The sequence below is a fragment of the Pristiophorus japonicus genome, chromosome 5 (assembly GCF_044704955.1).
Source record: "Pristiophorus japonicus isolate sPriJap1 chromosome 5, sPriJap1.hap1, whole genome shotgun sequence".
Classification (NCBI taxonomy): Eukaryota; Metazoa; Chordata; class Chondrichthyes; family Pristiophoridae; genus Pristiophorus; species Pristiophorus japonicus.
Genome location: NC_091981.1, coordinates 294,726,774 through 294,754,638, shown reverse-complemented (window position 1 = coordinate 294,754,638; position 27,865 = coordinate 294,726,774). Strand labels below are relative to the sequence as shown.

Genomic DNA, 27,865 nt, shown 5'->3' with positions numbered 1-27,865 from the left:
TCTGAGCGCATTATTTCAATTTGGATGCAGGTAACCTTTTCAATCCAAATAGACTTGACATATTAATATATCAGTCAGGAAGGAGAATGTTCAGTTTAAAGGGAAGGTATAGGTTTATTTATCCAACCCCATCCAGCTACTGTGTACATATGGCCATTTCCAAATTCATTTTTGAAAAGAAAAGTTAGTGCAAATGAAGCTAATGCACCTGTAATTCACTTAAATCAATAAACAAAATAAACACGAGCCTACTACCTCCAGGTAGGGTTGCCAACAAAATAAACTGAAAATGTTCCCCGTAATTTCTTTTGCGCTGCGCAGCTCATTCAAAAGTCCGCGCATGCGTGTTTTTTCGTCAATTTAAAATCTGGCTCACCAGCTGCAAGGGACCACTGGAGCATTGCACGGCCCCCCAGCTTAAACAGAACATTGGTTGCCAACCCTTCAGGGTTGTCCTGAAATCTTCAGGAATTAATTAATCTCCTGGACACTTCTGAGAGCATCACAAGAGAAAAAAAAAAGGGCCATTAAAAAAAAGTGTTTAACACTAATTTATTAGATAGCAACATATTGGAGATGGGAAAGAAGTCTGTTTGACTGGGTTGGAGGTCAGTGATGAAACCTCCAGGAATACATTATACCAGAGTTGGCAACTCTTATCACTGGGACATGGGTTCAAATCCAGCCCAGACTGATGCAAGTGAAGAAAACTTCCAAGTGTCCCATGGGAATGTCTTAAATAGCAGGACAGCACAGAACTGACTCATTTGGCAATGAGTTGGTAATCTTACTTAGAAAGGCCACAATATGGTAAGTGGAAAATGTAAAAAAAAAAATCACATTGGGGCAACTGGAGTTGGAGCTAAGGTCTCGGATTGCAGCACTTGATCCTGGAATGTTCAGGGCTGAATACAAGTGACATGGAGTGCGCTCCATTCTCCAGCATCACCATCCCTCATCTTCATGAGCACAAAATATCAGATAAATCTATGAAGATTCACATTTCTTATTTAGGAAAGACTCTAGAATTTCTCATTTTATTCATAATTCATATTTTTTTAAATAGTATCAATTTGAAGATATTCTTTTGTACACTTTGAAGCTTTTGGCAAATAATAAGTCAGTCTCTTTATTGCAGGATGGCAGGGGATCAAAGTTCATCAACAAGGTCATGGTTCATATCATCATCTTCCTCTGTTGTCATGGAAATGAAGAGTCTCATTCCGACAGGAAGATGGTCAGTCAGCCCAGCCAGCTGGGTGATAAAGGTGAACTCCTCCAGTTCCTGTCATGGAGAATAAATAAATTAGCATAATCACTCCTCTGCACATATAAATTAGGATAAGTACCCATCACCGTGAATAAATTAGGATAATTAAAACAATTTACTAACATTTATTGCCTGAAGAATTAAATGCATTACCATTGGAAAGAAAGGAAAGCTAAGGGTCCTCCAGATGACTCAATTGGTAGTACACAACCTAATGTGGAACAGAGCTGGAAAGATCACCAGTTCAATTCAATCAGTCCTCTTCTGCCTGAGCTGGAAAGCTACAACTTCCCTCAGCAACTGAGGGAGTGGAGAGCAAAAATTGAACCAAGAGTTGGAACTCTGACCATCCAGCAACTGCTGCTGGACAGTGAGTGTGCACACCAGGCAAGGACCAGATTCAATGTGAAAGCTCGCGCTATGTTGCTAACTCTCACTGCCCTTTCAAGTGGCCTAGCCAGCCACTCAGATGGCTTTGCCCATGTTGCCCACATCCAGAGCATAAAAACCCTGGCCCCAGTGATTCAGAAACCAGAGTTTCTCATCCCCCTACCCATCTTTGAGAATAAATCAGGTGACAGATTGAAGATCACTGCAGCAACAAAACTTGCATTTATATAGCTCATTTAACATTGTAAAATGTCCCAAGGTGCTTCACAGGAGCGATTATCAAATATAATTTTACACCGAGCCACATAAGATGATATTAGGACAGGTGACCAAAAGTTTGACTTTAAAGAACGTTATAAAGGAGGAGAGGGGTAGAGCCGGAGAGATTTAGGGAGGGAATTCCACAGCTTAGGGCCTAGGTGGCTGCAGGTATGGCCTCCAATGGTGGAGCGATTAATACCTGGGATGTGCAACAGGCCAGAATTCAAGGAGGGTTGTAGGGCTGGAAGAGGTTACAGAGATAGGGAGGGACGAGGCTATGGAGGGATTTGAACACAGGATGAGAATGTTGAGAGGCGTTGCCGCACTGGGGAGCCAATATAGGTCAGCAAGCACAGGGGTGTTGGGCGAACAGGACTTGGATACGGGAGTTAGGACATGGGCAGCACACTCACAGTTGTCACTTCCTTTGAGACAGTGTCTTCCCGATACAGCAAGTAATCGATCCTGCGTCCACCTCCCACAGTCTCGGACTCTGTGCAGTCAGTGGTGTCAATAGCAGGATTTATGGGGAATGCCAGGTATTGTTTCCTCAATTCGTCAATCTCCAAGGCCCTGAAAGGATTGAAACAGTTGTTTTAAACCTTGGATTATTCTAGTATTTTTGACTTAACCACTCATTGCAGATATCTCCTGATTTTTCAGGTAAAAGGGAGAAAAACAGACAAACAAACACAGGCATAAATTAGCTGCTCCATTTATAGAAATATCTCAAAGTGCTTCGTGCACAATGAGTTATTTGAAGTGCAGTAACTGTGAGGTAGGTAACCTATTCAGAAGAAAGAAATGATAACTTGCATTTATAGATCCTTTCATGACCTCAGGACGTCTTGAAGCGCTTTAGACCAATTAAGTACTTTTAGAAGCGTCGTCACTATTGTAATGTAGGAAATGTGGCAGCAGATTTATGCACAGCAAGGTTCCACAATAGCAATGTGATACATGACCAGATCATCTGTTCTAAGTGTTGGTTGAGGTATAAATGATGGCCAGCGCACTGGGGAGAACTCCCCAGCTCTTGTTCAAAGTAGTGCCGTGGGACCCTTTCCGCTCACTCGAGAGGCAGACGGGACCACGGTTTAATGCCTTATTTGAAAGACACCACTACTTCAGTACTGCACTGGGAGGGTCAGCCTGGATTGCATGTCCATCTCTGGAGTGGGGCTTGACTCAGAGGCGGGAGTGCTACTGACTGAGCCACAGCTGACACGCAAGTGCTGGGAGCTTTGTAGTTGAGTCCAGTTCGGTTATTTGAGCTCCCCCTCTCGTCCATACTCACCGCTGCAAGTTTTCTGGGCTGATCACTGGCTCTTCATACATGGTTCTTTGCTCTAGCAGAGTACCTAAAAAAGATGGGACAAGCCTCTTAATACATGAGTATCCTTATGTTCCCTTTCATCCAGTTGCTTTTTTTGAGCATCTGCCATTCGAATTCAGATGTATGCCATTCAATGGCTGATCTGTATCTTATCTCCATCACCCTCAATACCTAATAAAAAATCTATCCATCTCAGTTTTTGCATTTTGAATGACTTGAATGGCAATAACAGGACCGTGCATTAGAAGTGCCCAAGAACGATCAATCCACCATCGTGAACAGGTTTGGGGTGTCAATTGCCCCTTGAGGTTCCCTGGGTTGGATCTACTGAATACAAGAAAAGCCAGATGGTCCAGGTCAGTCCCTTACTAAAGTGCTCCAAAGCTAGCTAACATTTTTATCCACCTCTTACCAGGAACTTAGAAACAGAAGTAGGCCATTCAACTCCTCGAGCCTGTTCTGCCATTCAATGGCTGATCTGTATCTTATCTCCATCTACCTACCTTAGTTCCGTAACCCTCAATACCTAATAAAAAATCTATCAATCTCAGTTTTTACATTGTGAATTGGCTCCTAGCCTCAACAGCTTTTTGGGAGACAGTTTCAGAGACCTTTCTTTTTTAAATGTTTCAACAGACTCCAAGTTACGGGGGGGAGTGAGGGAAAGAGTGCGAGGCAGACTAAGATGGGCTTGGAGTGCATGTGCATAAATGCACGGAGCATGGTAAATAAGGTATAAGGTTGGTGAGCTGCAGGCACAAGTAGCCACATGGGATTATAATATAGTGGCAATAACAGGAGACCTGGCTCACCCAAGGAGATAAATGGGCACTTAATATTCCTGACTACAATGTATTCAAGAAAGATAGGGAAGGAATAGAAGGAAGGGGATGGCAGTATTGATAGCACTAGAAAGGGATGATGTACTCGAGGGTTCAATGACAATCTATTTAGCTAGAATTAAGCAATGGAGGAGCTACTACGCTGCTGGGCCACCGCAGGCCACCAAATATTGGAAAGGAGATAGAGGAGCAAATTTGCAGGTTATTGCAGAAAGATACAAGAACTTTAGAGTAGTGATAATGGAGGACTTCAATTATCCTAATATAGACTGGGAAAATAACAGTGTAAAGGGCAAAGAGCTGAATCTAGTTCTGGGGGAATCAAGTGGGGCAAGTGGATCATGTTTCAGTGGGGCAGCATTTGGCAAACAGTAATCCAATATCATCAGGTTTAGTGTAGTTATGGAAAAGGATAAAGACAAATCAAAGAAGAAAATACTCAACTGGAGGAGAGCTAACTTCAGTGAGTTGAAAAGGGGCCCAGGTTGATTGGAATCAAAGATTGGCAGATAAAATAATAAATGAGCAATGGGAGGCCTTCAAAGATGAGATTGTTCGGGTACAGAATAGACATATTCCCACGAGGGGAAAAGAAAGGGCATCCAAAGCTAGACCTGTCTGGACAACTAAAGATGTAAACCTTAAAATGAAACTGAAAAAGAAGCCTTTGTCAAATGCCAGATTCATAATTCAGTAGCGAACCAAGCTGAATATAAAAAGTATAGAGGGAATGAAATGGAACTAAGGGAAAGAGAGTGTATGAAAATCGATTAGCAGACAACATAAAAGGGAACCCAAAAGTCTTTTATAAACATAAGTAGTAAAAGGGAAGGGCCGATTAGGGATCATAAAGGAGATCCTCTTGTGGAGGCAGAGGAGATGGCTGCGGCACTAAATAAGTACTTCATGGGGAAGTTGCTATATGGAGAACAATATCTAATTTCCAATTTTGCTCACATTTTTGCGTGTCTCTCTTCCCGCACCACCCCACCCCCCCCACCTCATGCTGGGCTACAGTTCCACAGGCCCCAATTGGCCTTCCAATACCAAGTCCAACAGATTTCTCCTCGAGTGAGGCTGGACGTCAGTGTCGGCAGACTATTTACCCACAACCGAGCCAATTCTGTCCTCATCTATACACATACACACAAACCTGGCTGATTTCCCCCTCCCTAACCCAGGGCACTGAGGCTAATTAGCTGCTAGCTTAGTTGAGATTGGAATTGTGAAGGGTTTTGATCGAGTAGACACAGAGGGGCTGAAATTGCCCCTTTCTATAAGAGCTGTGGCTGCCTCAGGTTGGTCAGGACTCCCCACTCGGTCGGTGCGGATGGGCCGGCCTTTAAAAAAAATTGCCCTTGTGGATTTTCCTGGCAGAGAACGTCTCTGCTCCGCCCTGTTGCGGCCCCGCTGACCCCTTACCCAACGGAGGTGACCTCCTTTCTGCCCTGCGTGGGAAATTGTCCCGCAGATCGGCTGCGGCTCGGTGCCCCGGCAGCTTTTCCAGGCAGGAACCTTCTTGTGGCTGGGGAGGGCGCACTGCCGCTATTTTATTTTAATTGTCGGCGACTGCCAGGTCGGCTTGACAATGGCGACCATGGGTTCAGCCGGGCCGCTAACAGGCCCTCTTGGGTACCAGGCCAGCGGTCCGGCTGAAACCCTCCTCAGTGTTTACCATTAAAGTGGCTGCAGAGTTCGCAGCAGCCCTCCCCTTTAACTGAAGGGCACTTCCTCGCCACGGTGACATCATCAGCGCAGTGCTGATGACTCTGAACGATGGCCGCTCCCGCCTGCCCGCACTTCTGCCCTGATGATGACACCACTTCCGCCCCGCTTTAAAAAAAAACAAAGCCGTGAATCTTTCCGGATTGTCCACCCCATGCATTGGGGCGAATGGAACCCTTAAAAATCGGTAGGTGTGCTCCGTTTCCAGCAGAGGGCAATTTCGGCCCCAGAGTGTTTCCATTTTTGGGGAAGAGCAAATCTAGAGGCCATCAATACAAGATAGTCACCAAGAAATCAAATAGGGAATTGTGAAGAAACCACTTCACCCAGACAGTGATGGAACACGCTACCACAGGGAGTAGTTGAGGCAGATAGTACAAATGCAGATAAACACATGAAGAGGAAGGGGCATTTTTTTTTTTTTTTTTAAACTCAGTGATCTGGAATTCACTGCCTGAAAGGGTGGTAGAAACAGATCCAATAGTAACTTTTAAAAGGGAATTGAATAAATACTTGAAGGGGAAAGAACAGGGGAGTGGGATTCATTGGATAGCTCTTTCAAAGAGCCGGCACAGGAGCAATGGGCCGAAGGTCCCCTTCGGTGCTGTATCATTCTATGATCTGTATCTATAATTTCACTGCATTGAGACCACTGCGGTCTGGAGCTCCCGCACAAGCCAGTCACCAGCTTTCGAATGGAAAAAACCGCACATGCACGGAAATTTGAATGAGCCGTGCACCCAAAATAAGTTAGAGGGAACATTGATTGGGATAATCTAATTCAGTGACCCAACTCTTGGTGTGAAGTAGTTATATTTAGATCATCATTTAGGTACCTAATTTTTCAAGTCGGATCTCTTCTGGCTCCACACAAAGACCACCCACATATCTATTCCACAGATTCTCTTCATAGTATATTAAAAATTGGATTTGATTCCTGTGCGGTCACATTCTGAACCGTATGTTCTGCTAGTCCCAGGACTGAGCCAAATCATTCACTTCTGGGAGGCTGTTTACTCACATCAGGTGCTATCAAATCACCACATTGAAAACTCTGACTCTAGCCTCTTGTGCATCCCCCTCCCTTCATCCCACCATCGCCAGCCGTGCCTTCAGCCCTCTAGGTCCCACGCACCAGAATCTCCAGCCCTAACCCCCTCTACTTGTCCACCTCCCTCTCTTCTTTTAAGATGTTCCTTAAATCCCACCTTGTTGACCAATGCAAATGCTGCTGGTGTTGTTGGTTCTACCTCCCAGTCGGTTCTTTCTTTCAGCTCCCCAAGCCTCTCTATAGCAGCACTCATTGATACAACCACACTGGCAGAGGCACAAAATCATCAGTGGCTCCCCTTCCCTAGGGGGAACACCTGGTTCCCAGACCCACAGCGACATAGCTGATATCTGGAGCTTTATTCTATCTCAAGACATGATAATCAGGCAAATATTTTTATCCTGGGCTGAATGAATGAACACTCCTCTAAAGCTAGAGTTGAAATACATTACAGTCCCCACCACTTAAGACAGCCACATTTAAATCAGGCAGTCGCTGAAATCAGGCAGTCGCTGAAATCAGGCAGTCGCTGAAATCAGGCAAAAAGCGATAATCAACTTAAAAGGTTGCTGGTTATTGCGTCTTAAGTGCTCAGTTTATTTTGTGCAGAAACAACTGTATGTTCACTAGCTCACCCCTTGTTAAACATAGAAACATAGAAAATAGGCGCAGGAGTAGGCCATTCGGCCCTTCGAGCCTGCACCACCATTCAATAAGATCATAGCTGATCATTCCCTCAGTACCCCTTTCCTGCTTTCTCTCCATACCCCTTGATTCCCCTTATCCCTAAGGGCTATATCTAACTCCCTCTTGAATATATCCAATGAATTTAAGGTGCACTGAATCTAAGTAAATAGCACCTCTAAGATCCAATTATCTTTTGTGTACTTAAACCCTTCTAATCGCCTGCAAGTGGTATGATGTTACAGTTTGTACTAAGCACAGGTTGCAATCGTGACCTAGAGTGTGTGGTACAGTACTGTCATAGCACTACCCCGTTATACTGGCTAATGCGTATCGCGAGCAAATTGCATTCGCACGAGGCACCTGCAATAAACAGTGGGGGACTGTATACAAATCAGACCTCACTGAATGACTGAGCAAAGGGAGTGAGTACTCACCTATGACCCCAGGCTTCTCTTTACCTGGTCCAATACAGCAGGGATCTTTATACATTTTGAGTATCTGATGCTGCTGTTCTAATTGATCATCTAAAGCAAAAAAGAACAAGTGGTTAGGGACGCAAGAGGTAGACAGATAGTAAGAGTTTCTACAGGTACATAAAAAAGAAAAGAGTGGCTAAAGTAAATGTCCCCTGAAGGATGAGACTGGGGAATTAATAATGGAGAACAGGGAAATGGCAGTGACTTTGAACAAATATTTTGTATCGGTCTTCACGGTAGAAGACACTAAAAGCGTTCCAATAGTGGATAATCAAGGGGCTAGAGGGAGGGAGGGACTTAATACAATCACTAATGAAGTAGCTCTAGATAAATTAATGGGACTAAAGGCGGACAAGTCCCCTGGACCTGCTGGCTTACATCCTAGGGTCTTAAGCGAAGTGGCAGCAGTGCTAGTGGATGCATTGGTTGTAATCCACCAAAATTCCCTGGATTCTGAGGTGATCCCAGCGGATTGGAAAACAGTAAATGTAACACCCCTATTTAAAAAAAGGAGGCAGACAAAAAGCAGGAAACTAGACCAGTTAGCCCTACATCTGTTGTTGAGAAAATGCTGGAGTCCATTATTAAGGAAGCAGAAGCAGGACATTTGCAAAAGCATGATTCAATCAAGAAGTCAGCATTGTTTTAGGAGAGGGAAATCATGTTTAACAAATTTGCTGGCGTTCTCTGAGGATGTAATAGGCAGGGTGGATAAGGGGGAGCCAGTGGACGTGATGTATTTGGATTTCCAGAAGGCATTCGATAAAATGCCACGAAAGAGATTACTGCATAAGATAACAGCTCACGGGGTTGGGAGTAATATATTAGCATGGATAGAGGATTGGCTAACTAACAGAAAACAGAGAGTAGGGATAAATGGATCATTTTCCAGCAGGCAAACACAATGACTAGTGGGGTGCTGCAGGGATCGGTGCTGGGTCCTCAACTACTTACAATCTATATTAATGACTTGGATGAAGGGACCGAATGTAATGTAGCCAAGTTTGCTGATGATACAAAGATGGGTGGGAAAGCAAATTGTGAGGAGGACACAAAAAATCTGCAAAAAGGATATAGACAGGCTAAGTGAGTGGTTACAAAGTTGGTAGATGGAATATAATGTGGGAAAATGTGAGGTTGTCCACTTGGGCAGAAAAAATAGTAAAGCAAATTATAACTTAAATGGAAAAACATTGCGAAGTGCTGCAGTAGAGGGGCTGGGGGTCCTTGTGCATGAAACACAAAAAGTTAGTATTGCAGGTACAGCAAGTAATCAGGAAGGCAAATGGAATGTTGGCCTTTATTGCAAGGGGGATGGAGTATAAAAGCAGAGAAGTCCTGCTACAACTGTACAGGGTATTGGTGAGGCCACACGTGGAATACTGTGGACAGTTTTGGTCTCCATATTTAAGGAAGGATTTGCATTGGAGGCTGTTCAGAGAAGGTTCACTAGGTTGATTCAGAGATGAGGGGGTTGACTTATGAGGATAGGTTGATTAGGTTGGGCCTATACACATTGGAATTCAGAAGAATGAGAGGTGATCTTATTGAAACTTAGATAATGAGGGGGCTCGAAAAGGCGGATGCAGAGAGGATATTTCCACTCATAGGGGAAACTAAAACTAGAGGACAGAGTCTTAGAATAAGGAGTCGCCCATTTAAAACTGAGATGAGGAGAAATTTCTTCTCTCAGAGGGTTGTAAATCTAAGGAATTCTCTGCCCAAGAGAGCTGTGGAGGCAGAGAATATATTTAAGGCGGAGATAGACAGACTTTTGAGCAATAAGGGAGTAAAGGGTTATGGGGAGCGGGCAGGGAAGTGGAGCCGAGTCCATGATCAGATCAGGCATGATATTATTAAATGGCGGAGCAGGCTCGAGGGGCCAAATGGTCTACACTCCTGCTCCTATTTCTTATGTTCTTATCTAGTGCACTTGTTATCATCGAGAACCATACTGAACGGGATATTTTGATTCTGGCCTTTTTTGATGTTCAGCTCTAACTTATTAAATAAGATAACCCTTTTTTCACAAGCCCATTGTCATGTTAAGATATTATAACATTGAGAATATCTTAAGATTAGCTAACTGTACAGACCAAGGATCAAACATGGGGTGCTCCAGCTCAATTTTACCTTTTACTAGCACCAGCTTAATAAAAGTGACCGTGAAGCTGTCCGATTGTTGTTAAGAAGCCAACTACTTCAATAATGTCCTTTCAAAAAGAAACCTGCCCTCCTTCGCCGATCTGGGCGCAGACGTGACTCCAGTCACACACCAGCAGAGTCAACTCTTGATTGCCCTCTGAAGTAGCCAATTGAGCCACTCCGTATCAAACCGAGTGCTGCGGTTCAAGGCGGCGGCCCACTACCATCGTCTCAGGGTAATAAATGTCGGCATTACCAGCGACACCCACTCCGAGAAAGAGTTACATTTAAACTGGTAAAAGGAGGTTGTACACAAATGGCTAATTAGATTATAACTTAGGTGAGGGTGGGGTGTCACTGGTGGGGAAGAATAAATCACTATTGTTTTCAGCCACCTGTACAGACTGACACTTACCCAGCGAGCAGTTGTCGAAGTTAAAATCCCCACAAAGAACATCGAACACGACCTTCTCATCCTTGGTCTTGGACGCGCTCCGGAACTCATCGATCCACACCACCATGTGACTGAGCTGGTTATGGCGGATGTGGCTATCCACTGAAATAGAGGCACATGAACTTGAAACCAGACAGCGACACACTCTCTTTCACCTGGAGCATTCTCTTACTTTGCAATTAAAAAAAATATAGAACACTGCTCAATTTTCACAGCGAGACTTCAGGAATGCAAACTGCTCATAACTTTGACTCTTTGCTTGATAATATTTTTGGTGGACAGGGTCTGATCAAACTGTAGGACGTCAATGTGAAATTCTGATTTAGTTTCTTCACTGCTCACTATATTCTTTTCTCCATTCACAACCCATCTGACTATGAGCTGCTGCCCCAAGAGAGCAATATTCCAATTTCCGTGCAGGGCTCTATTAAGATAGAACTATGGGTCCTTCTTCCCCTATATCCTCTACCTGTGTATCAGTTCCTGACCTCCCTTTGAGAACAGCCACTTGGAGCTCAATGAGTGATGGAGATGAGATCAGAGTCATGTTCATCACTCTGTTGAGCAGCGTTTGACAGTTTGAGGACGGTCCTTCAGCAAGAGAGTGACTGGGACCACGGCCCCAGATAAGCGAATGAACATTGCGCTGAACTACATAAAATTAGAGTTTACAGCACAGAAACAGGCCATTTGGCACAACTGGTCCATGCCAGTATTTATACTGCTTATGAGCTTTTTCCCACCGTGTCATCTAACCCTATGAAGGATGTCCGACGATGGATTGCTGACCAATGATCTGCTGGATTAGGAGACCCATTTACCTGCTGTGGCATGCAGGTGAGTGCAGCCAAGATATCCCACAATCCGCTGGCCCTTGCGGGTCAAACCAACTTGGACCTGAAAGTAAAACATTTTTATTATAGCTTTGTTGTTGGTGACAGTCACATTTCAAGAGTAGTTTTTCTTTTAACCTTTATTTCCATGTTCACAACCCGAGGGGAAGTTTTCAGTGGTGCGTGATAGCGTGCGTGTGTTAATTAATGATTTAGATGAAGGAATTGAGTATAATATCTCCAAGTTTGCAGATGACACTAAACTGGGTGGCGTTGTGAGCTGCGAGGAGGACGCTAAGAGGCTGCAGGGTGACTTGAACAGGTTAGGTGAGTGGGCAAATGCAAGGCAGATGCAGTATAATGTGGATAAATGTGGGGCAAAAATACGAAGGCAGAATATTATCTGAATGGCGGCAGATTAGGAAAAGGGGAGGTGCAACGAGATGGTACATCAGTCATTGAAAGTTGGCATGCAGGTACAGCAGGCGAAGGAGGCAAATGGTATGGTGGTCTTCATAGCTAGGGGTTGTGAGTATAGGAGCAGGGAGGTCTTAATGCAGTTGTACAGGGCCTTGGTGCGGCCTCACCTGGAATATTGTGTTCAGTTTTGGTCTCCTAATCTGAGGAAGGACGTTCTTGCTATTGAGGGAGTGCAGAGAAGGTTCACCAGACTGATTCCTGGGATGGCTCGTCTGACATATGAGGAGAGACTGGATCAACTGGGCCTGTATTCACTGGAGTTTAGAAGGATGAGAGGGGATCTCATAGAAACATAAAATTCTGATGGGACTGGACAGGAAGAATGTTCCCGATGTTGGGGAAGTCCAGAACCAGGGGACATAGTCTAAGGATAAGGGGTAAGCCATTTAGGACTGAGATGAGGAGAAACTTCTTCGAGTTGTTAACCTGTGGAATTCCCTAACGCAGAGTGAGTGAGTGAGGTGAGCGAGGCCACACCAAAATGAAGAAATCCAATGAGGAAACCACCCCACCCCGCCCCAAAAAAAAAATTTGTCCGTAACTCTTCAAGTACGCCAAAAAAATGTTTTGGGGAAACTGAGCCATATTCCATTTGCCATGTTCTTGCCCACTCACTTAGCCTGTCTATATCCCCTTGAAGTCTCTTTGCATCCTCTTCATAACTTACAAAGCTAGGTGGGAATGTATCATCAGCAAACTTGGATATATTACACAACATAAGAAATGGGAACAGGAGTAGGCCATACGGCCCCTCGAGCCTGCTCCGCCATTCAATACGATCATGGCTGATCTGATCATGGACTCAGCTCCACTTCCCCGCCCACTCCCCATAACGTTTAAGAAACTGTCGATTTCTGTCTTAAATTTATTCAATGTCCCAGCTTCCACAGCTCCCTGAGGCAGCGACTTTCACAGATTTACAACTATCAGAGAGAAGAAATTTCTCATCTCCATTTTAAAAGGGCGGCCCCTTATTCTAAGATCATGCCCTCTAGTTCTAGTCTCCCACATCAGTGGAAACATCCTCTCTGCATCTACCTTGTCAAGCCCCCTCATAAGCCTATACGCTTCGATAAGATCACCTCTCATTCTTCTGAATTCCAAAGAGTAGAGGTCCAACCTACTCAATCTTTCCTCATAGATCAACCCCCTCATCCCAGGAATCAACCTAGTGAACCTTCTCTGAACTTCTTCCAAAGTATATCCTTTTGTAAATATGGAAACCAAAACTGCACGCAGTATTCCAGGTGTGGCCTCACCAAAAACCTTGTGTAGCTGTAGCAAGAATTCCATGCTTTTATACTCCATCCCCTTTGCAATAAAGGCCAAGATACCATTGGCCTTCCTGATCATTTGCTGTACCTGCATACTATCCTTTTATCATTACATTTGGTCCCCTCATCCAAATGATTGATATAGATTATGAATCACTGATTCTTGCAGTACCCCACTCGTTACAGTCTACCAACCATAAGTCTATCAGCCATAAGAAAGTGACCCATAAGAACATAAGAAATAGGAGCAGGAGTAGGCCATTTGGCCCCTCGAGCCTGCTCTGCCACTCAATATCATGGTTGATCTGATCATGGACTCAGCTCCACTTCCCTGCCTGCTCCCCATAACTCTTTACTCCCTTATTGCTCAAAAATCTGTCTATCTCCACCTTAAATATATTTAATGACGCAGCTTCCACAGCTCTCTGGGGCAGAGAATTCCTTAGATTTAAAACCCTTGAGGAGAAATTTCTTCTCAGTTTTAAATGGATGACCCCTTATTATAAGACTATGTCCTCTAGTTTTAGTTTCCCCCATGAGTGGAAATACCCTTCAAGTTTCAATAAGGTCACCTCATTCTTCTGAACTCGACTGTGTATAGGCCCAACCTAATTAACCTATCCTCATAAGTCAACCCCCTCATCTCCGGAATCAACCTAGTGAACCTTCTCTGAACAGCCTCCAATGCAAGTATATCCTAAATACGGAGACCAAAACTGTACGCAGTACTCCAGGTGTGGCCTCACCAATACCTTGTACAGTTGTAGCAGGACCTCTCTGCTTTTATACTCTATCCCCCTTGCAATAAAGGCCAACATTCCATTTGCATTCCTGATTACTTGCTGTACCTGCATACTTTGTGTTTCATGCACAAGGACCCCAGGTCCCTCTGTACTGCAGCACTTGCAGTTTTTCTCCATTTAAAGTATTCTTTTCTAAGTGCCCTGTTACCACTTCCTTAATAATGATGGATTCCAGCATTTTGCTTCCCACTGATGTCAAGCCAACTGCTCTGTAGTTCTCCAGTTTCTCGCTCCCTCCTTTCTTAAATAGCGGGGTTATATTTGCTATCTTCCCATCCACAGGAACCTTTCTAGAATCTATGGAATTTTGGAAGATGACAACCAATGAACCCACAACCTTCTCACTCGGAGGCGAGTGTGCCACCCACTGAGCCACGGCTGGCCTGCGCTAACCACAGATGACAAGGTGCAACTAACATGCATGTGACCATTCTTTCTGGGAAATAAATCCTTCCTTACTTTAATGCACAGGAGACCTTTAGCAGCCAAGGCATCTTCCCCTTGGGTCCTGGGGAAACAGTGATATTTGGCATCCAGGATGGGATAGCGGCTGGCAAAGAAGATGCCGCTGTTGAGGAATTTGAACTCGCAGCAACCGTGAAAGCCGTACACGCCGACATCGTAAAGGATGTGCCCGAAGGCTGGCCGAAGAAGCTGCTCCAGCTTGGCCGCCGCACGCTTCTCAAACACTTCCAGGAGGCAGACAAAAGCCACATCAGCGGGAAAGAGCGGAGATATTTCTGCGGGCAGGTCATTTTCCCAGGTCCGCTTTCTCAGAGGTCTATCGTGGCACTTCGGATAGAAAGGAGATGGGGCTCGCTGCCCGCTGGGCTGGTTGGCTGACACCTCATCTGTGACGTTTGCTGGGTTGCTCCCTTCTGAAGGATCCACGTTGGTGCGACCTGCACCCAAACTTTCAAGTGCATTGTCGACTTCGCTGCTCTCCTCGGAACTATCGATGTAGTGCAAGCTGTTGACGGTTAGAACCGAAGCTCCAGGTCGCTGCGGCTTAGATGTGCCGTAAGTGTTGTGCGCCTCTCCGACGGCAGGCAGGAGGCTACTTCTGCTCTGCAAGCTGGCGGTCATACTCGTCGGAGAGTCCACGCAGACTTTAATCCTTGGCCGGCCGACAGAATTGCAGATATGGGCGGCGATCTGAGCCGCCCTCCTTTGGGTCCTAGACAGGTTGTTGAATCGGGCCAAGCAGTTGGGCAGAAAGCACAAGTTTGCCTCCACGAAACAAAAGCCTTTTCCCTCCCCATGACCCATCCATTCCTTCTGGACTTCAACTGTCGGGGTTTTCACACAGGAGTAACAGAAGGGCCTTCGCACTGCCTGTAAAGGAGCCCAGACGATGAATCCAACTAGCGCCAATGGCACAGTGATTGTCAACAGAGTCAGACAAAGAAGGAAGCTGAAGAAAACCTTTAACGGCCAAAGGCAGCCCTCTTGCTCTTGATGCTTCTCATAGGTCGTTGGTACACAAGCGGCGATCATGTGATCCAGGGACCAGAAACAGGGAAAGATCAAGGCCCAGGCTGCAGTGTGCAAGGCATGGACACAGGCATTGGGGAAAGGAGATTCACGGAGAACCATCTTAACATTAAAAAAAAATCTATAATCTTCTCAAGCAATGGGTATGCTACAAGCTCAGTAAATAGTGTTGGTAGGCTGGACCCAATCATTTAACACTGCATTTTGTTTTATGGCATGTTCCATTGGGGGAGACCATGTATCCAGTCCTGTCGATGTGGAACCAGTCTCCTCTTTGTCCTCTTGTAATCTGGAATAAAACAAGAGTCATCAATTCCGGTGTCTGTTCTTAAAATAAAAAGAATTCTGTGAACCACACTGCAGTACTGTACTGAGGGAACGTTATGCTGTCGGAGATGCCGTCTTTCGGATGAGACGGTAAACTGAGGCCCCGGCATCTGCCCTCTCAAGTGGACGTTAAGTATATCCGTGGCACTATTCGAAGAGCAGGAGGGACCGTGCTCCTGCCCAATATTTATCCCTGAACCAATATTCACAAAAAAAATACAGATGATCTGGTCATTATCTCATTGCTGTTTGTGGGAGCTTGCTGTGCTCAATTGGCTTCTGTGTTCCCTGCAACTATAACAGTGACTACACATTAAAAGTAATAATTAGCTGTGATGCACTTTGGAATGTCCTGAGGTTGTGAACGGCGCTATATAATGCAAACGGTTTCTTTAACTCATTATTTACCAGCAATGTACATCAGGCCAATAAACAATGCTCCCTTAAAGTTGCGTGGCCATGCAGCGCTCCAGGGGCCCCGCACAGCTGGTGAACCGTCTTTCAAATTGAAAAAAAAACACGCGTGCGTGGACTTTTGAATGGGCCGGTTACAGGAAATATATTTTTACGGAGAACATTGCTTATAAGGTTTGAGGTTAGGTGGCAGCACACTGCTCTGTCACACACACTGGATAGCAACCTGCAGCAGGCTGTATCCCCCTCCGTCCCAGAGAACAAATGTTGAAACCCCCTCAGCCACCGGCTGGTTTGCAAAGCTCGGCAACATTCTGCCTTTTGTTTTCCCCAGCCCCGTCGTTTTGATTGGTACCTACGCGAGGACCACAGGCTGGAGTGTCCCAGGTTTTCCACCACCAAATCATGGCTGGAGCACCTCAAGAAATGCTCTTTCTCCCTTCAGCCAATTCCTTCCGCTTCTTCAGCATCATCCTGGAAGGTGAAGACAATCGCCTCAGCCTCCTCCTCCATCATCCTTGGCCAACTGTTCCTCATCCAAGCTTCAATGCATAAGACACTGTACCTGCACCCCGATCTGTGCCCCAGTCCTAACCATGCTCACCTCCTCCAGCTCCTGCACTCTCAATCCCCTTCAACTGCCTGAGGCCTACTCTCTGCTGTATAAAAGAAATGTACAGGACGTACATGTGAACCAGTGTCAGAGTTTTCAGTGATTAAAGACTCAAAAATGAAACATTGCTAAAAAATATATTTCTTCATATTCTATCAACAACTAATGGTGCCAAGAAGTATCATCATCATCATAGGCAGTCCCTCGGAATTGAGGAAGTCTTGCTTCCACTCTTAAAATGAGTCCTTAGGTGGCTGAACAGTCCAATACGAGAGCCACAGTCCCTGTCACAGGTGGGACAAATAGTCGTTGAGGGAAGGGGTGGGTGGGACAGGTTTGCCGCACGCTCTTTCCGCTGCCTGCGCTTGATTTCTGCATGCTCTCCCGGATACACTTCCTCCACTTAGGGTGATCTTTGGCCAGGGACTCCCAGGGATCAGTGGGGATGTTGCACTTTTTCAGGGAGGCTTCGAGGGTGTCCTTGTAACGTTTCCTCTGCCCATCTTTGGCTCGTTTGCAGTGAAGGAGTTCAGAGTAGAGCGCTTGCTTTGGGAGTCTCGTGTCGTGAATGATGTGGCCTGCCCAGCGGAGCTTGATCAAGTGTGGTCAGTGCTTCAATGCTGGGGATGTTGGCCTGGTCGAGGACGCTAACGTCGGTGCATCTGTCCTCCCAGGGGATTTGTAGGATCTTGCAGAGGCATCGCTGATGGTATTTCTCCAGCGACTTGGTGTCTACTGTGCATGGTCCACGTCTCAGCCATACAGGAGGGCGAGTATTACTACCATGAGCTTTGTGGCAGTTTTGAGGGCCTGATCTTCACTCTTTTCTGAAGGCGGCCGATGGCTGCACTGGCGCACTAGAGGCGGTGTTGACTCTTGTCGATAAGAGGCTCCCGAGGTATGGGAAATGGTCCACGTTGTCCAGGGCCACGCCGTGGATCTTGATGACTGGAGGGCAGTGCTGTGCGGCGAGGACAGGCTACTGGAGGACCTTTGTCTTACGGATGTTTAGCGTAAGGCCCATGCTTTTGTATGCCTCAGTAAATAGGTCGACTATGTCCTGGAGTTCAGCCTCTGTATGTGCACAGACGCAGGCGTCGTCCGCATACTGTAGCTCGACGACAGAGTTTGGGGGGGTTTTGGACCTGGCTTGGAGATGGTGAAGGTTGAACAGGTTCCCACTAGTTCTGTAGTTTAGTTCTGCTCCAGCGGGGAGCTTGTTGACGGAGGTGGAGCATGGCAGCGAGGAAGACTGAGAAGAGGGTTGGGGCAATGACGCAGCCCTATTTGACCCCAGTCCGGATGTGGATTGGGTCTGTAGTGGATCCATTGGTAAGGATCACGGCCTGTATGTCGACGTGGAGCAGGCGGAGGATGGTGCCGAATTTTTGGGGGCATCCAAAACGGAGGAGGGTGCTCCATAATCCCTCGCGGTTGACAGTGTCAAAGGCTCACGGTCGAAGAAGGCCATGTACAAGATGCTGTTCCCTGCATTTTTCCTGCAGCTGTTGCGCTGCAAAAATCATATCCTTTGTGCCCCATAGGGGACAAAATCCGCACCGACTCTGGGAGGAGCTCCTCAGCCACGGTTGAGGATGACTCGAGCGACGACTTTCCCAGTGGCTGATAACAGGGAGATTCCTCTGTAGTTGCCGCTGTCGGACCTGTCCCATTTTTTAAAGATGGTCACAATCACTGCATCTGAGATCTCCCAGAATGCTCTCTACCCTCCAGATGAGAGAGATGAGAGATTCGTGCCAACAGTGCCTCTCCGCCATACTTCAGTGCCTCAGCAGCGATTCCATCTGCTCCCGTAGCCTTGTTGTTCTTGAGCTGTCTTAAGCTTTTTCTACCTCATGCAGTGTTGGGGTTTTACTGAGGTGGTGGCAGGTAGCATGCTGCGGGATGCAGTCGAGAACACTCGGGTCAAAGGCAGAGTCTTGATTGAGGAGTGCTCCTTCCAGCGGGCCCTGACTGCCTCGGTGTCCTTGATGAGTGTTTCCCCGTTCTTGGCCAGCAGTGGGGTGGGACCTTGGACCGTAGTTGGCCTTGACTGCGATGAAGAATCCTCGCACATCATGGCTGTCGGCCAGCTGCTGTATCTCCTGTGCTTTCTCCATCCACCACCTGTTCTTTTGTTGGACCTCAGCGTTGAGCAGTCTGTAATGCTGCTTTGCTGCTCCTGAGTTGGGTTGTTGTTTAAGACTCAGAAATGCCCTGCACTTGCGATCTATTAGCTCTTGGATCTCCTGATCATTCTCATCGAACTAGTCCTGGTGTTTCCTGGTTGAGTGACCGAGCATCTCTTTGCAGGCACTGGTTATGGAGGCCTGGAGGGCAGACCAATTGCTTTGGACATTCTACGTCTCGGGGTCATCAAGGCACGCCAGGTTAGCTGTGAGACGCTGATTGTATAGGGCTCTCTTAGCTGGGTCTTTAAGTGCTCCGGCATTTACTTTTTTGCGGCACTGCTTCTGCTGCCCCCTCCGCTTTGGGGCTATGTTGATGTCAATGATGCATCGGATTAGGCGGTAGACCGTCCAGCAGTCGTCAGCTCCTGTCATGACGCCGGTGATGCGCACATCCTTGCGATCCCTGGCTCGGACAATGACATAGTCGAGCAGGTGCCAGTGTTTGGAGCGAGGGTGTTGCCACGATGTCCTCTATTTGTCCCTCTGGCGGAATAAGGTGTTCGTGATGACAAGTTCATTTTCTAGCCATTTTGTCAGGACATATTCTATCAATAACTAACGGTGCCAAGAAGTATAAGCAGTGGTGTAGTCACAGGGCTTGGCCAGTGTTCATAAACCTGAGTCTCACCGGGTTTATCTCAGAACGTCAGAGCTACAGACACACTGAACATGTAACTAGATTACTCCCCTCTCTAAACTGATTTAAAAAAATTAGCCACATCTCATCACAGACCTGGCATGTTGGGAAAACGATTCTAAAATTTGCCCAGGAGCTAAAGCTACAAAGTGCGACTGAATTAGGAAGCTTAACAAAGACACTTCATTTACTTTATCTAATATATGATAGAACAGTAAATCAAGTACTGAGATCTAGCTGAACACCCCAGTAGCTGATTAAGTTTATCTAGTAAACAGCCATACAGACCTGCACCACGTCAATTGATTTCAGTCAGGGGAGGGAAGAGGTTTCACTACAATATTATATTACAGCTCCTGTGGGTTATAGATCGAAGGAAGTTCAGGATTTCTGCTCCTCACTGCCTAGGCTTGCCAATTCTGCCTGGAAGTATCCCTGGAGGTTTCATCACATGACCTCCCGCCTCCAACCGCCTGTCAAACAGCACTTTTCCCCATCTCCAATATTATAACTAATAAACAAGTGCTCAAAATGAGTGAAATACATTTTTTTTAATGCCCCTATGATTTTTCTCCTGTGTTGCTCACAACAGTGTACAAGAACATAGGAACAGGAGTAGGCCATTTAGCCTCTCGAGCCTGTTCTGCAATTCAATGAGATCATGGCTGATCTGTGACCTAACTCCATATACTTGTCTTGGTTAACAAAAATCTATCAATCTCAGATTCAAAATTAACAATTGATCTAGCATCAATTACCAAGTGTGTTCCAAACTTCTACGACTAAGAGATTAATCTTTAATTCCTGGAGACTCCAGGACAATCCTGGAGGGTTGACAGTCCTATCATAACATAAGAACATAACATTTAGGAGCAAGCGTAAGCCATTCGGCCCCTCGAGCCTGCTCTGCCATTCAATGAGATCCTGGCTGATGATCTACCTCAACTCCACTTTGGTGGTAAAAACAGAGAGACAGACTATTATCTGAATGGTGACAGATTAGGAAAAGGGAAGGTGCAACGAGACCTGGGTGTCATGGTACATCAGTCATTGAAGGTTGGCATGCAGGTACAGCAGGCGGTTAAGAAAGCAAATGGCATGTTGGCCTTCATAGCGAGGGGATTTGAGTACAGGGGCAGGGAGGTGTTGCTACAGTTGTACAGGGCATTGGTGAGGCCACACCTGGAGTATTGTGTACAGTTTTGGTCTTCTAACTTGAGGAAGGACATTCTTGCTATTGAGGGAGTGCAGCGAAGATTCACCAGACTGATTCCCGGGATGGTGGGACTGACCTATCAAGAAAGACTGGATCAACTGGGCTTGTATTCACTGGAGTTCAGAAGAATGAGAGGGGACCTCATAGAAACGTTTAAAATTCTGACGGGTTTAGACAGGTTAGATGCAGAAAGAATGTTCCCAATGTTGGGGAAGTCCAGAACCAGGGGTCACAGTCTGAGGATAAGGGGTAAGCCATTTAGGACCGAGATGAGGAGAAACTTCTTCACCCAGAGAGTGGTGAACCTGTGGAATTCTCTACCACAGAAAGTAGTTGAGGCCAATTCACTAAATATATTCAAAAGGGAGTTAGATGAAGTCCGTACTACTCGGGGGATCAAGGGGTATGCCGAGAAAGCAGGAAGGGGGTACTGAAGTTTCATGTTCAGCCATGAACTCATTGAATGGCGGTGCAGGCTAGAAGGGCTGAATGGCCTGCTCCTGCACCTATTTTCTATGTTTCTATGTTTCCACTTTCCTGCACTATCCCCATATCCTTCATTTCCTTAATATTAAAAAAATCTAATGATCCATCTCAAAGACTGAGCCGCCACAGCCCACTGGGATAGAGAATTCCAAAGATTCACCACCCTCTGAGAACATAAGAGCATAAGAATTAGGAACAGGAGTAGGCCATCTAGCCCCTCGAGCCTGCTCCTCCATTCAACAAGATCATGGCTGATCTGGCCGTGGACTCAGCTCCACTTACCCGCCCGCTCCCCATAACCCTTAATTCCCTTATTGGTTAAAAATCTATCTGTGACTTGAATACATTCAATGAGCTAGCCTCAGTGAAGATGTTTCTCCTCATCTCAGTCCTAAATGGCCGACCCCTTATTCTGAGACTGTGACCCCCCTACTCCTAGACTCCCCAGCAGGAGGAAACATCCTCCCTGCATTTACCCTGTCAAGCATTGTAAGAATTTTACATGTTTCAATGAGATCACCTAGTCTACTCAATCTTTGCTTGCTGCAAGGTGTCCCAGTGTGGATGTGACAGATCATAGGCATCAGCGTTAGTCAGGCTGCCCATCGTGACCATGCCCAGCATCCCACATGGACACGATGGGCCGAAATGGCCTCCCCTTCTGTGCTGTAAACTTCTATGATGCCTCAGGGAGCAGTCAATGCCACAGTGACGAGCTTGGGGTGGGGGGGGGGAAATGCAGAAAAAACAGAGGCAAGGGGGAGGAGTGAGGGCAAAAAAAAACTTGGATTTATTTAGCATCTTTCACAACGTCTCAAAGCGCTTTACAACACATGAAGTACTTTTGGAGTGTGGTCACTGTTGCAATGTAGGAAACACGGGACTGAATTTGTGCACAGCAAGCTCCCACAAACAGCAATGACCAGATAATCTGTTTTTTTGTTGTGTTGATTGAGGAATAAATATCGGCCAGTACACCGGGAATAACTCCTGTGCTCTTCTAAATAGTGCCATGGGATCTTTTACGTCCACTTCAGAGAGCAGACAGGGCCTCAGTTTAACATCTCATCTGAAAGACGGCATCTCCGACAGTGCAGTGCTCCCTCAGCACTGCACTGGAGTGTCAGCCTAGATTTTTGTGCTCAAGTCCCTAGAATGGGATTTGAACCCACGACATAAGAACATAAGAAATAGGAGCAGGAGTAGGCCATACGGCCCCTCGAGCCTTCTCCGCCATTTAATATGATCATGGCTGATCTGATCATGGACTCGGGTCCACTTCCCTGCCCGCTCCCCATAACCCATCATCGGCATGCTACCCGCCACCATCTCAGCAAAACCCCAGCCCTGCACGAGGTAGAAAAGGCCATCCGCCAGCTTAAGAACAACAAGGCAACGGGAGCGGATGGAATCCCCGCTGAGGCACTGAAGTATGGCGGAGAAGCACTGTTGGCATGACCTCACCTCTCTAATCTGGAGTGAGGAGAGCATGCCAGGAGATCATTTGTTTTAAAAAAGGGGACTAGTCCGACTGTGGCAACTACAGAGGAATCTCCCCATCAGCCACTGGGAAAGTCGCCACTAGAATTCTCCTCAACAGTCTTCTCCGTGGCTGAGGAGCTCCTCCCGGAGTCACAGTGTGGATTTCGTTCTCTATGGGGTACAACGGACATGATTTTTACAGCGCGACAGCTGCAAGAAAAATGCAGGGAACAGCACCAACCCTTGTACATGGCCTTCTTTGACCTTACAAAGGCCTTTGATACTGTCAACCACGAGGGGCTATGGAACGTCCTCCTCCATTTCGGCTGCCCCCAAACATTCGTCACCATCCTCCGCCTGCTCCACAAGGACGTGCAAGTCACGATCCTGACTAATGGACCCATTACAGACCCAATCTGAGTCCGGACCGGGGTCAAGCAGGGCTGTGTCATCGCGCCAACCCTCTTCTCAATCTTCCTCGCTGCAATGCTCCACCTCACGCTCAACAAGCTCCCTGCTGGAGTGGAACTAAACTACAGAACCAGTGGGAACCTTCGTCGTCTCCAGGCCAGGTCCAAGACCATCCCAACCTCTGTTGTCGAACTGCAGTACGCGGACAATGCTTGCGTCTGCGCACATTCAGAGACTGAACTACAAGTCTTAGTCAACATCTTCACTGAGGCCTCACCTGGAATATTGTGTTCAGTTTTGGTCTCCTAATCTGAGGAAGAACGTTCGTTCTTGCTATTGAGGGAGTGCAGCGAAGGTTCACCAGACTGATTCCCGGGATGGCAGTACTGACATATGAGGAGAGACTGGATCGACTGGGCCTGTATTCACTGGAGTTTAGAAGAATGAGAGGGGATCTCACAGAAACATATAAAATTCTGACAGGACTGGACATGTTAGATGCAGGAAGAATGTTCCCGATGTTGGGGAAGTCCAGAACTAGGGGACACAGTATTAGGATAAGGGGTAAGCCATTTAGGACTGAGATGAGGAGAAACTTCTTCACTCAGAGAGTTGTTAACCTGTGGAATTCCCTACCGCAGAGAGTTGTTGATGCCAGTTCATTGGATATATTAAAGATGGAGTTAGATATGGCCCTTACGGCTAAAGGGATCAAGGGGTATGGAGAGAAAGCAGGAAAGGGGTACTGAGGTGAATTATCAGCCATGATCTTATTGAATAGTGGTGCGGGCTCGAAGGGTCGAATGGCCTACTCCTGCACCTATTTTCTATGTTTCTATGAAAGCATTGGCCTTACACTAAACATCCGTAAGACAAAGGTCCTCCACAAGCCTGACCCCACCACACAGCGCTACCCCCCCAGTCATCAAAATGCACGGCGCGGCTCTGAACAACGTGGACCACTTTCCATACATCGGGAGCCTATTATCAACAAAGGTAGACATCGACGGCGAGATTCAGCACCACCTCCAGAGCGTCAGCACAGCTTTCGGCCACCTGAGGAAAAGAACGCTCGAAGATCAGGCCCTCAAATCTACCACCAAGCTCATGGTCTACTGGGCTGTAGTGATATCCTCCCTCTTGTATGGCTCAGAGACGTGGAGCATATACAGTAGACATCTCAAATTGCTGGAGAAATACCACCAACGATGTGTCCACAAGGTGTTGCAAATTCCCTGGGAGGCCAGACGCACCGTTAGCGTCCTCGAGCAGGCCAACATCCCCAGCATCGAAGCACTGACCACACTCGACCAGCTCCGCTGGGAGGGCCACACTGTTCGCATGCCTGACACAAGACTCCCAAAGTAAGCGTTCTACTCAGAATTCCTACATGGCTAGCAAGCCCAAGGTGGGCAGAGGAAACATTACAAGGACACCCTCAAAGCCTCCTTGATAAAATGCAACATCCTCACTGATACCTGGGAGTCCCTGGCCAAAGACCGTTCTAAGTGGAGGCAGTGCATCCGGGAGGGCGCTGAGCACTTGAGTCTCATCGCCGAGAATATGCAGAAAGCAAGCGCAAGAGCAGGAGGAGCGTGCGGCAAACCAGTCCCACCCACCCTTTCCCTCAAACACTCTCTGCCCCACCTGTGAGGGACTGTAATTCCCGTAGTGGACTGTTCAGTCATCTAAGAACTCATTTTTAGAGTGGAAGCAAGTCTTCCTCGATTTTGAGGGACTGCCTATGATGATGATCGGTTAAGAAACTATCTATCTCTGTCTTAAATTTATTCAATGACCCAGCTTCCACAGCTCTCTGAGGCAGCGAATTCCAGAGATTTAGAACCAGGGGACACAGTCTAAGGATAAGGGGTAAGCCATTTAGGACTGAGATGAGGAGAAACTTCTTCACTCGGAGTTGTTAACCTGTGGAATTCTCTACCGCAGACAGTTGCTGATGCCAGTTCGTTGGATATATTCCAAAGGGAGTTAGATATGGCCTTTACGGCTAAAGGGATCAAGGGGTATGGAGAGAAAGCAGGAAAGGGGTATGGAGGTGAATGATCAGCCATGATCTTATTGAATGGCGGTGCAGGCTCGAAGGGCCGAATGGCCTACTCCTGCACCTATTTTCTATGTTTCTATGTTTACAACCCTTTGAGAAGAAATTCCTCCTCATCTCAGTTTTAAATGGACAGCCCCTTAGTCTAAGATTATGCCCTTAGTTCTAGTCTCCCCCATCAGTGGAAACATCCTCTCTGCATCCACCTCGTCAAGCCCCCTCATAAAATTATACATTTTGATAAGATCACCTCTCATTCTTCTGAATTCCAATGAGTAGAGGCCCAAACTACTCAACCTATCCTCACAAGTCAACCCCCTCATTTCCAGAATGAACCTAATGCACTTTCTCTGAACTGCCTCCAAAACAAGTATACCCTTTCTTAAATATGGAAACCAAAACTGTATGCAGTATTCCAGGTGTGGCCTCAGCAATACCCTGTATAACTGTAGCAAGACTTCTTTGCTTTTATTCCCCATCCCCTTTGCAATAAAGGTCAAGATTCCATTGGCCTTTCTGATCACTTGCTATACCTGCATACTAACCTCTTGTGTTTCATGCACAAGTCCCCCCAGGTCACGCTGTACTGCAGCACTTTGCAATTTTTCTTCATTTAAATAACTTACTCTTTGATTTTTCCTGCCAAAGTGCATAACCTCACACTTTCCAACATTATACTCCATCTGCAAATTTTTGCCCACTCACTTAGCCTGTCTATATCCCTTTGCAGATTTTGTGTGTCCTCCTCACACATTGCTTTTCCTCCCATCTTTGTATCGTCAGCAAACTTGGCTACATTACACTTGGTCCCTTCTTCCAAGTCATTAATATAGATTGTAAATAGTTGGGGTCCCAGCACTGATCCCTGCGGCACCCCACTGGTTACTGGTTGTCAACCCGAGAATGAACCATTTATCCCGACTCTCTGTTTTCTGTTAGTTAGCCAATCCTCTATCCATGCTAATATATTACCCTCAACCCCGTGAAATTTATCTTGTGCAGTAACCTTTTGTGTGGCATCTTGTCAAATGCCTTCTGGAAGTCCACTGGTTCCCCTTTGTCCACCCTGTTCATTGCATCTTCAAAGAATTCCAGCAAATTTGTCAAACATGTCTTCCTTTTCATAAATCCATGCTGACTTTACCTGACTGAATTGTGTTTTTCCAAATGTCCTGCTACTGCTTCTTTAATATTGGACTCCAACATTTTCCCAAGTACAGATGTTAGGCTAACTGGTCATAGAAACATAGAAAATAGGTGCACCACCATTCAATAAGATCATGGCTGATCATTCACCTCAGTATCCCTTTCTCTCCATACCCCTTGATCCCTTTAGTTTCCTGCTTTTTGTCTGCCTCTTTTTTTTTTTAAATAGGGGCGTTACATTTGCAGTTTTCCTATCTGCTGGAACTTCCCGAGAATCCAGGGAATTTCTGGAAATTACAACCAATGCATTTACTATCCCTGCCGCTACTTCTCTTACGAATCTTGGATGCAAGACCTCCTGACTGGAGAATGCTATCCACTGAGCCACAGCCGACAAAGGTTTCACAAAAAAGGGATCTGAGTAAATGAATGAGATCGGACAGCAGATAATGATGGAAGGATGCAGCAGGTCCATCAGGATCGGTGATGGAACAGTTGGACTGCCCCCTCCCGCTCCTTTGCCTGACCAGGAAGCATAAGCTGTGCTGACTGAACTGACTGACCTTTGCCCGGGAGGAGCTCACCTGGAGCCGCTTCTTGCTCGCAGTGCTGCGTCAGTGAGTGGGTTGGATGGTAGCCGCCGGCACCTCTCTTGCTCACTGCTGCTGCTGCTGCTGCCGCTGCCGCCGCCGTCGCGCGCGCACGCACACACACACACACACACACACACGGAACACCGGGCCAGGCGGCGACAACCGCTCATTATCGGACCCCCCCCCCCCACACTACTGCCAACTGCCACCTGATCTCGCGCAACCGCACTCTCACCTGCGCCACCTGCCCGGTGGCCCGCCTGACATCAGCGCGCACGGCACGCAACCCCGCCCACCGGCAGGTGCGGCCAGGAGACTGAAGGCGGACCGGAACGTGCGGCGTGGCGGTTGGGATTCAGGGTCGAGTCAGCAAAATAGAGGCAAAAGCCGGCCGGGGGCTGCCCAGTCACCTTTTTAAAGGTTTATATCTATCCATTAATTCAGCATTGTTATATTTGCCACTTATACTTTTGCTTAGGGTTGGTTAGAGGGCACAGATTTAAAATAATCACCAAGTCATCATCGGCAAAGTCCCTCAGAATCGAGGAAGACAAATCACAAAGTATTAAAAGGGAGGTTAGGCAAAAAAAAAAATGTCTTTACACATAAAGGTTGTGCAACTGTCAGTTGAAGGAAACTGTAAGAATTATTTTATTTTATGAGGCATCTTTAACATTTATTGACCATCCCTCGCTGCCCTGGACAACTGAGCGATTTGATTGCCACTGCAGAGGGCAGTTAACAGTCACGTTAAGGCCAGATCAG

General features: G+C 46.6%; 2 protein-coding genes across 21 annotated transcripts in view; one reads left to right on the top strand and one right to left on the bottom strand.

The window, feature by feature from the left end:
- Window positions 1-1,036: 1,036 nt before the first annotated feature.
- Window positions 1,037-27,409, bottom strand: smpd5 (sphingomyelin phosphodiesterase 5). Of its 2 annotated transcripts, none has more exons than XM_070881869.1 (8): window positions 27,336-27,409; window positions 14,487-15,810; window positions 11,459-11,534; window positions 10,599-10,739; window positions 7,997-8,086; window positions 3,219-3,282; window positions 2,335-2,494; window positions 1,037-1,285 (listed from the first exon to the last, which is right to left on the bottom strand). In XM_070881869.1, exons 2-8 carry the CDS (start codon window positions 15,621-15,623, stop codon window positions 1,151-1,153), a joined length of 1,803 nt encoding a protein of 600 aa, XP_070737970.1. In that variant the 5' UTR covers window positions 15,624-15,810; window positions 27,336-27,409; the 3' UTR covers window positions 1,037-1,150. The 2 variants fall into 2 exon arrangements, with proteins under 2 accessions (XP_070737970.1, XP_070737969.1); XM_070881868.1 differs by lacking the exon at window positions 27,336-27,409 and adding an exon at window positions 27,092-27,266.
- LOC139264761 (uncharacterized) overlaps window positions 27,384-27,865 on the top strand; it is a 460,034-nt gene continuing 459,552 nt past the window's right edge. For 15 of the 19 annotated variants that reach the window (XM_070881860.1, XM_070881862.1, XM_070881861.1 and 12 more), the window contains exon 1: window positions 27,384-27,865. The gene's annotated coding sequence lies outside the window, so the exon portion shown is untranslated. The other 4 variants (XM_070881867.1, XM_070881865.1, XM_070881866.1 and 1 more) reach the window with 2 other exon arrangements.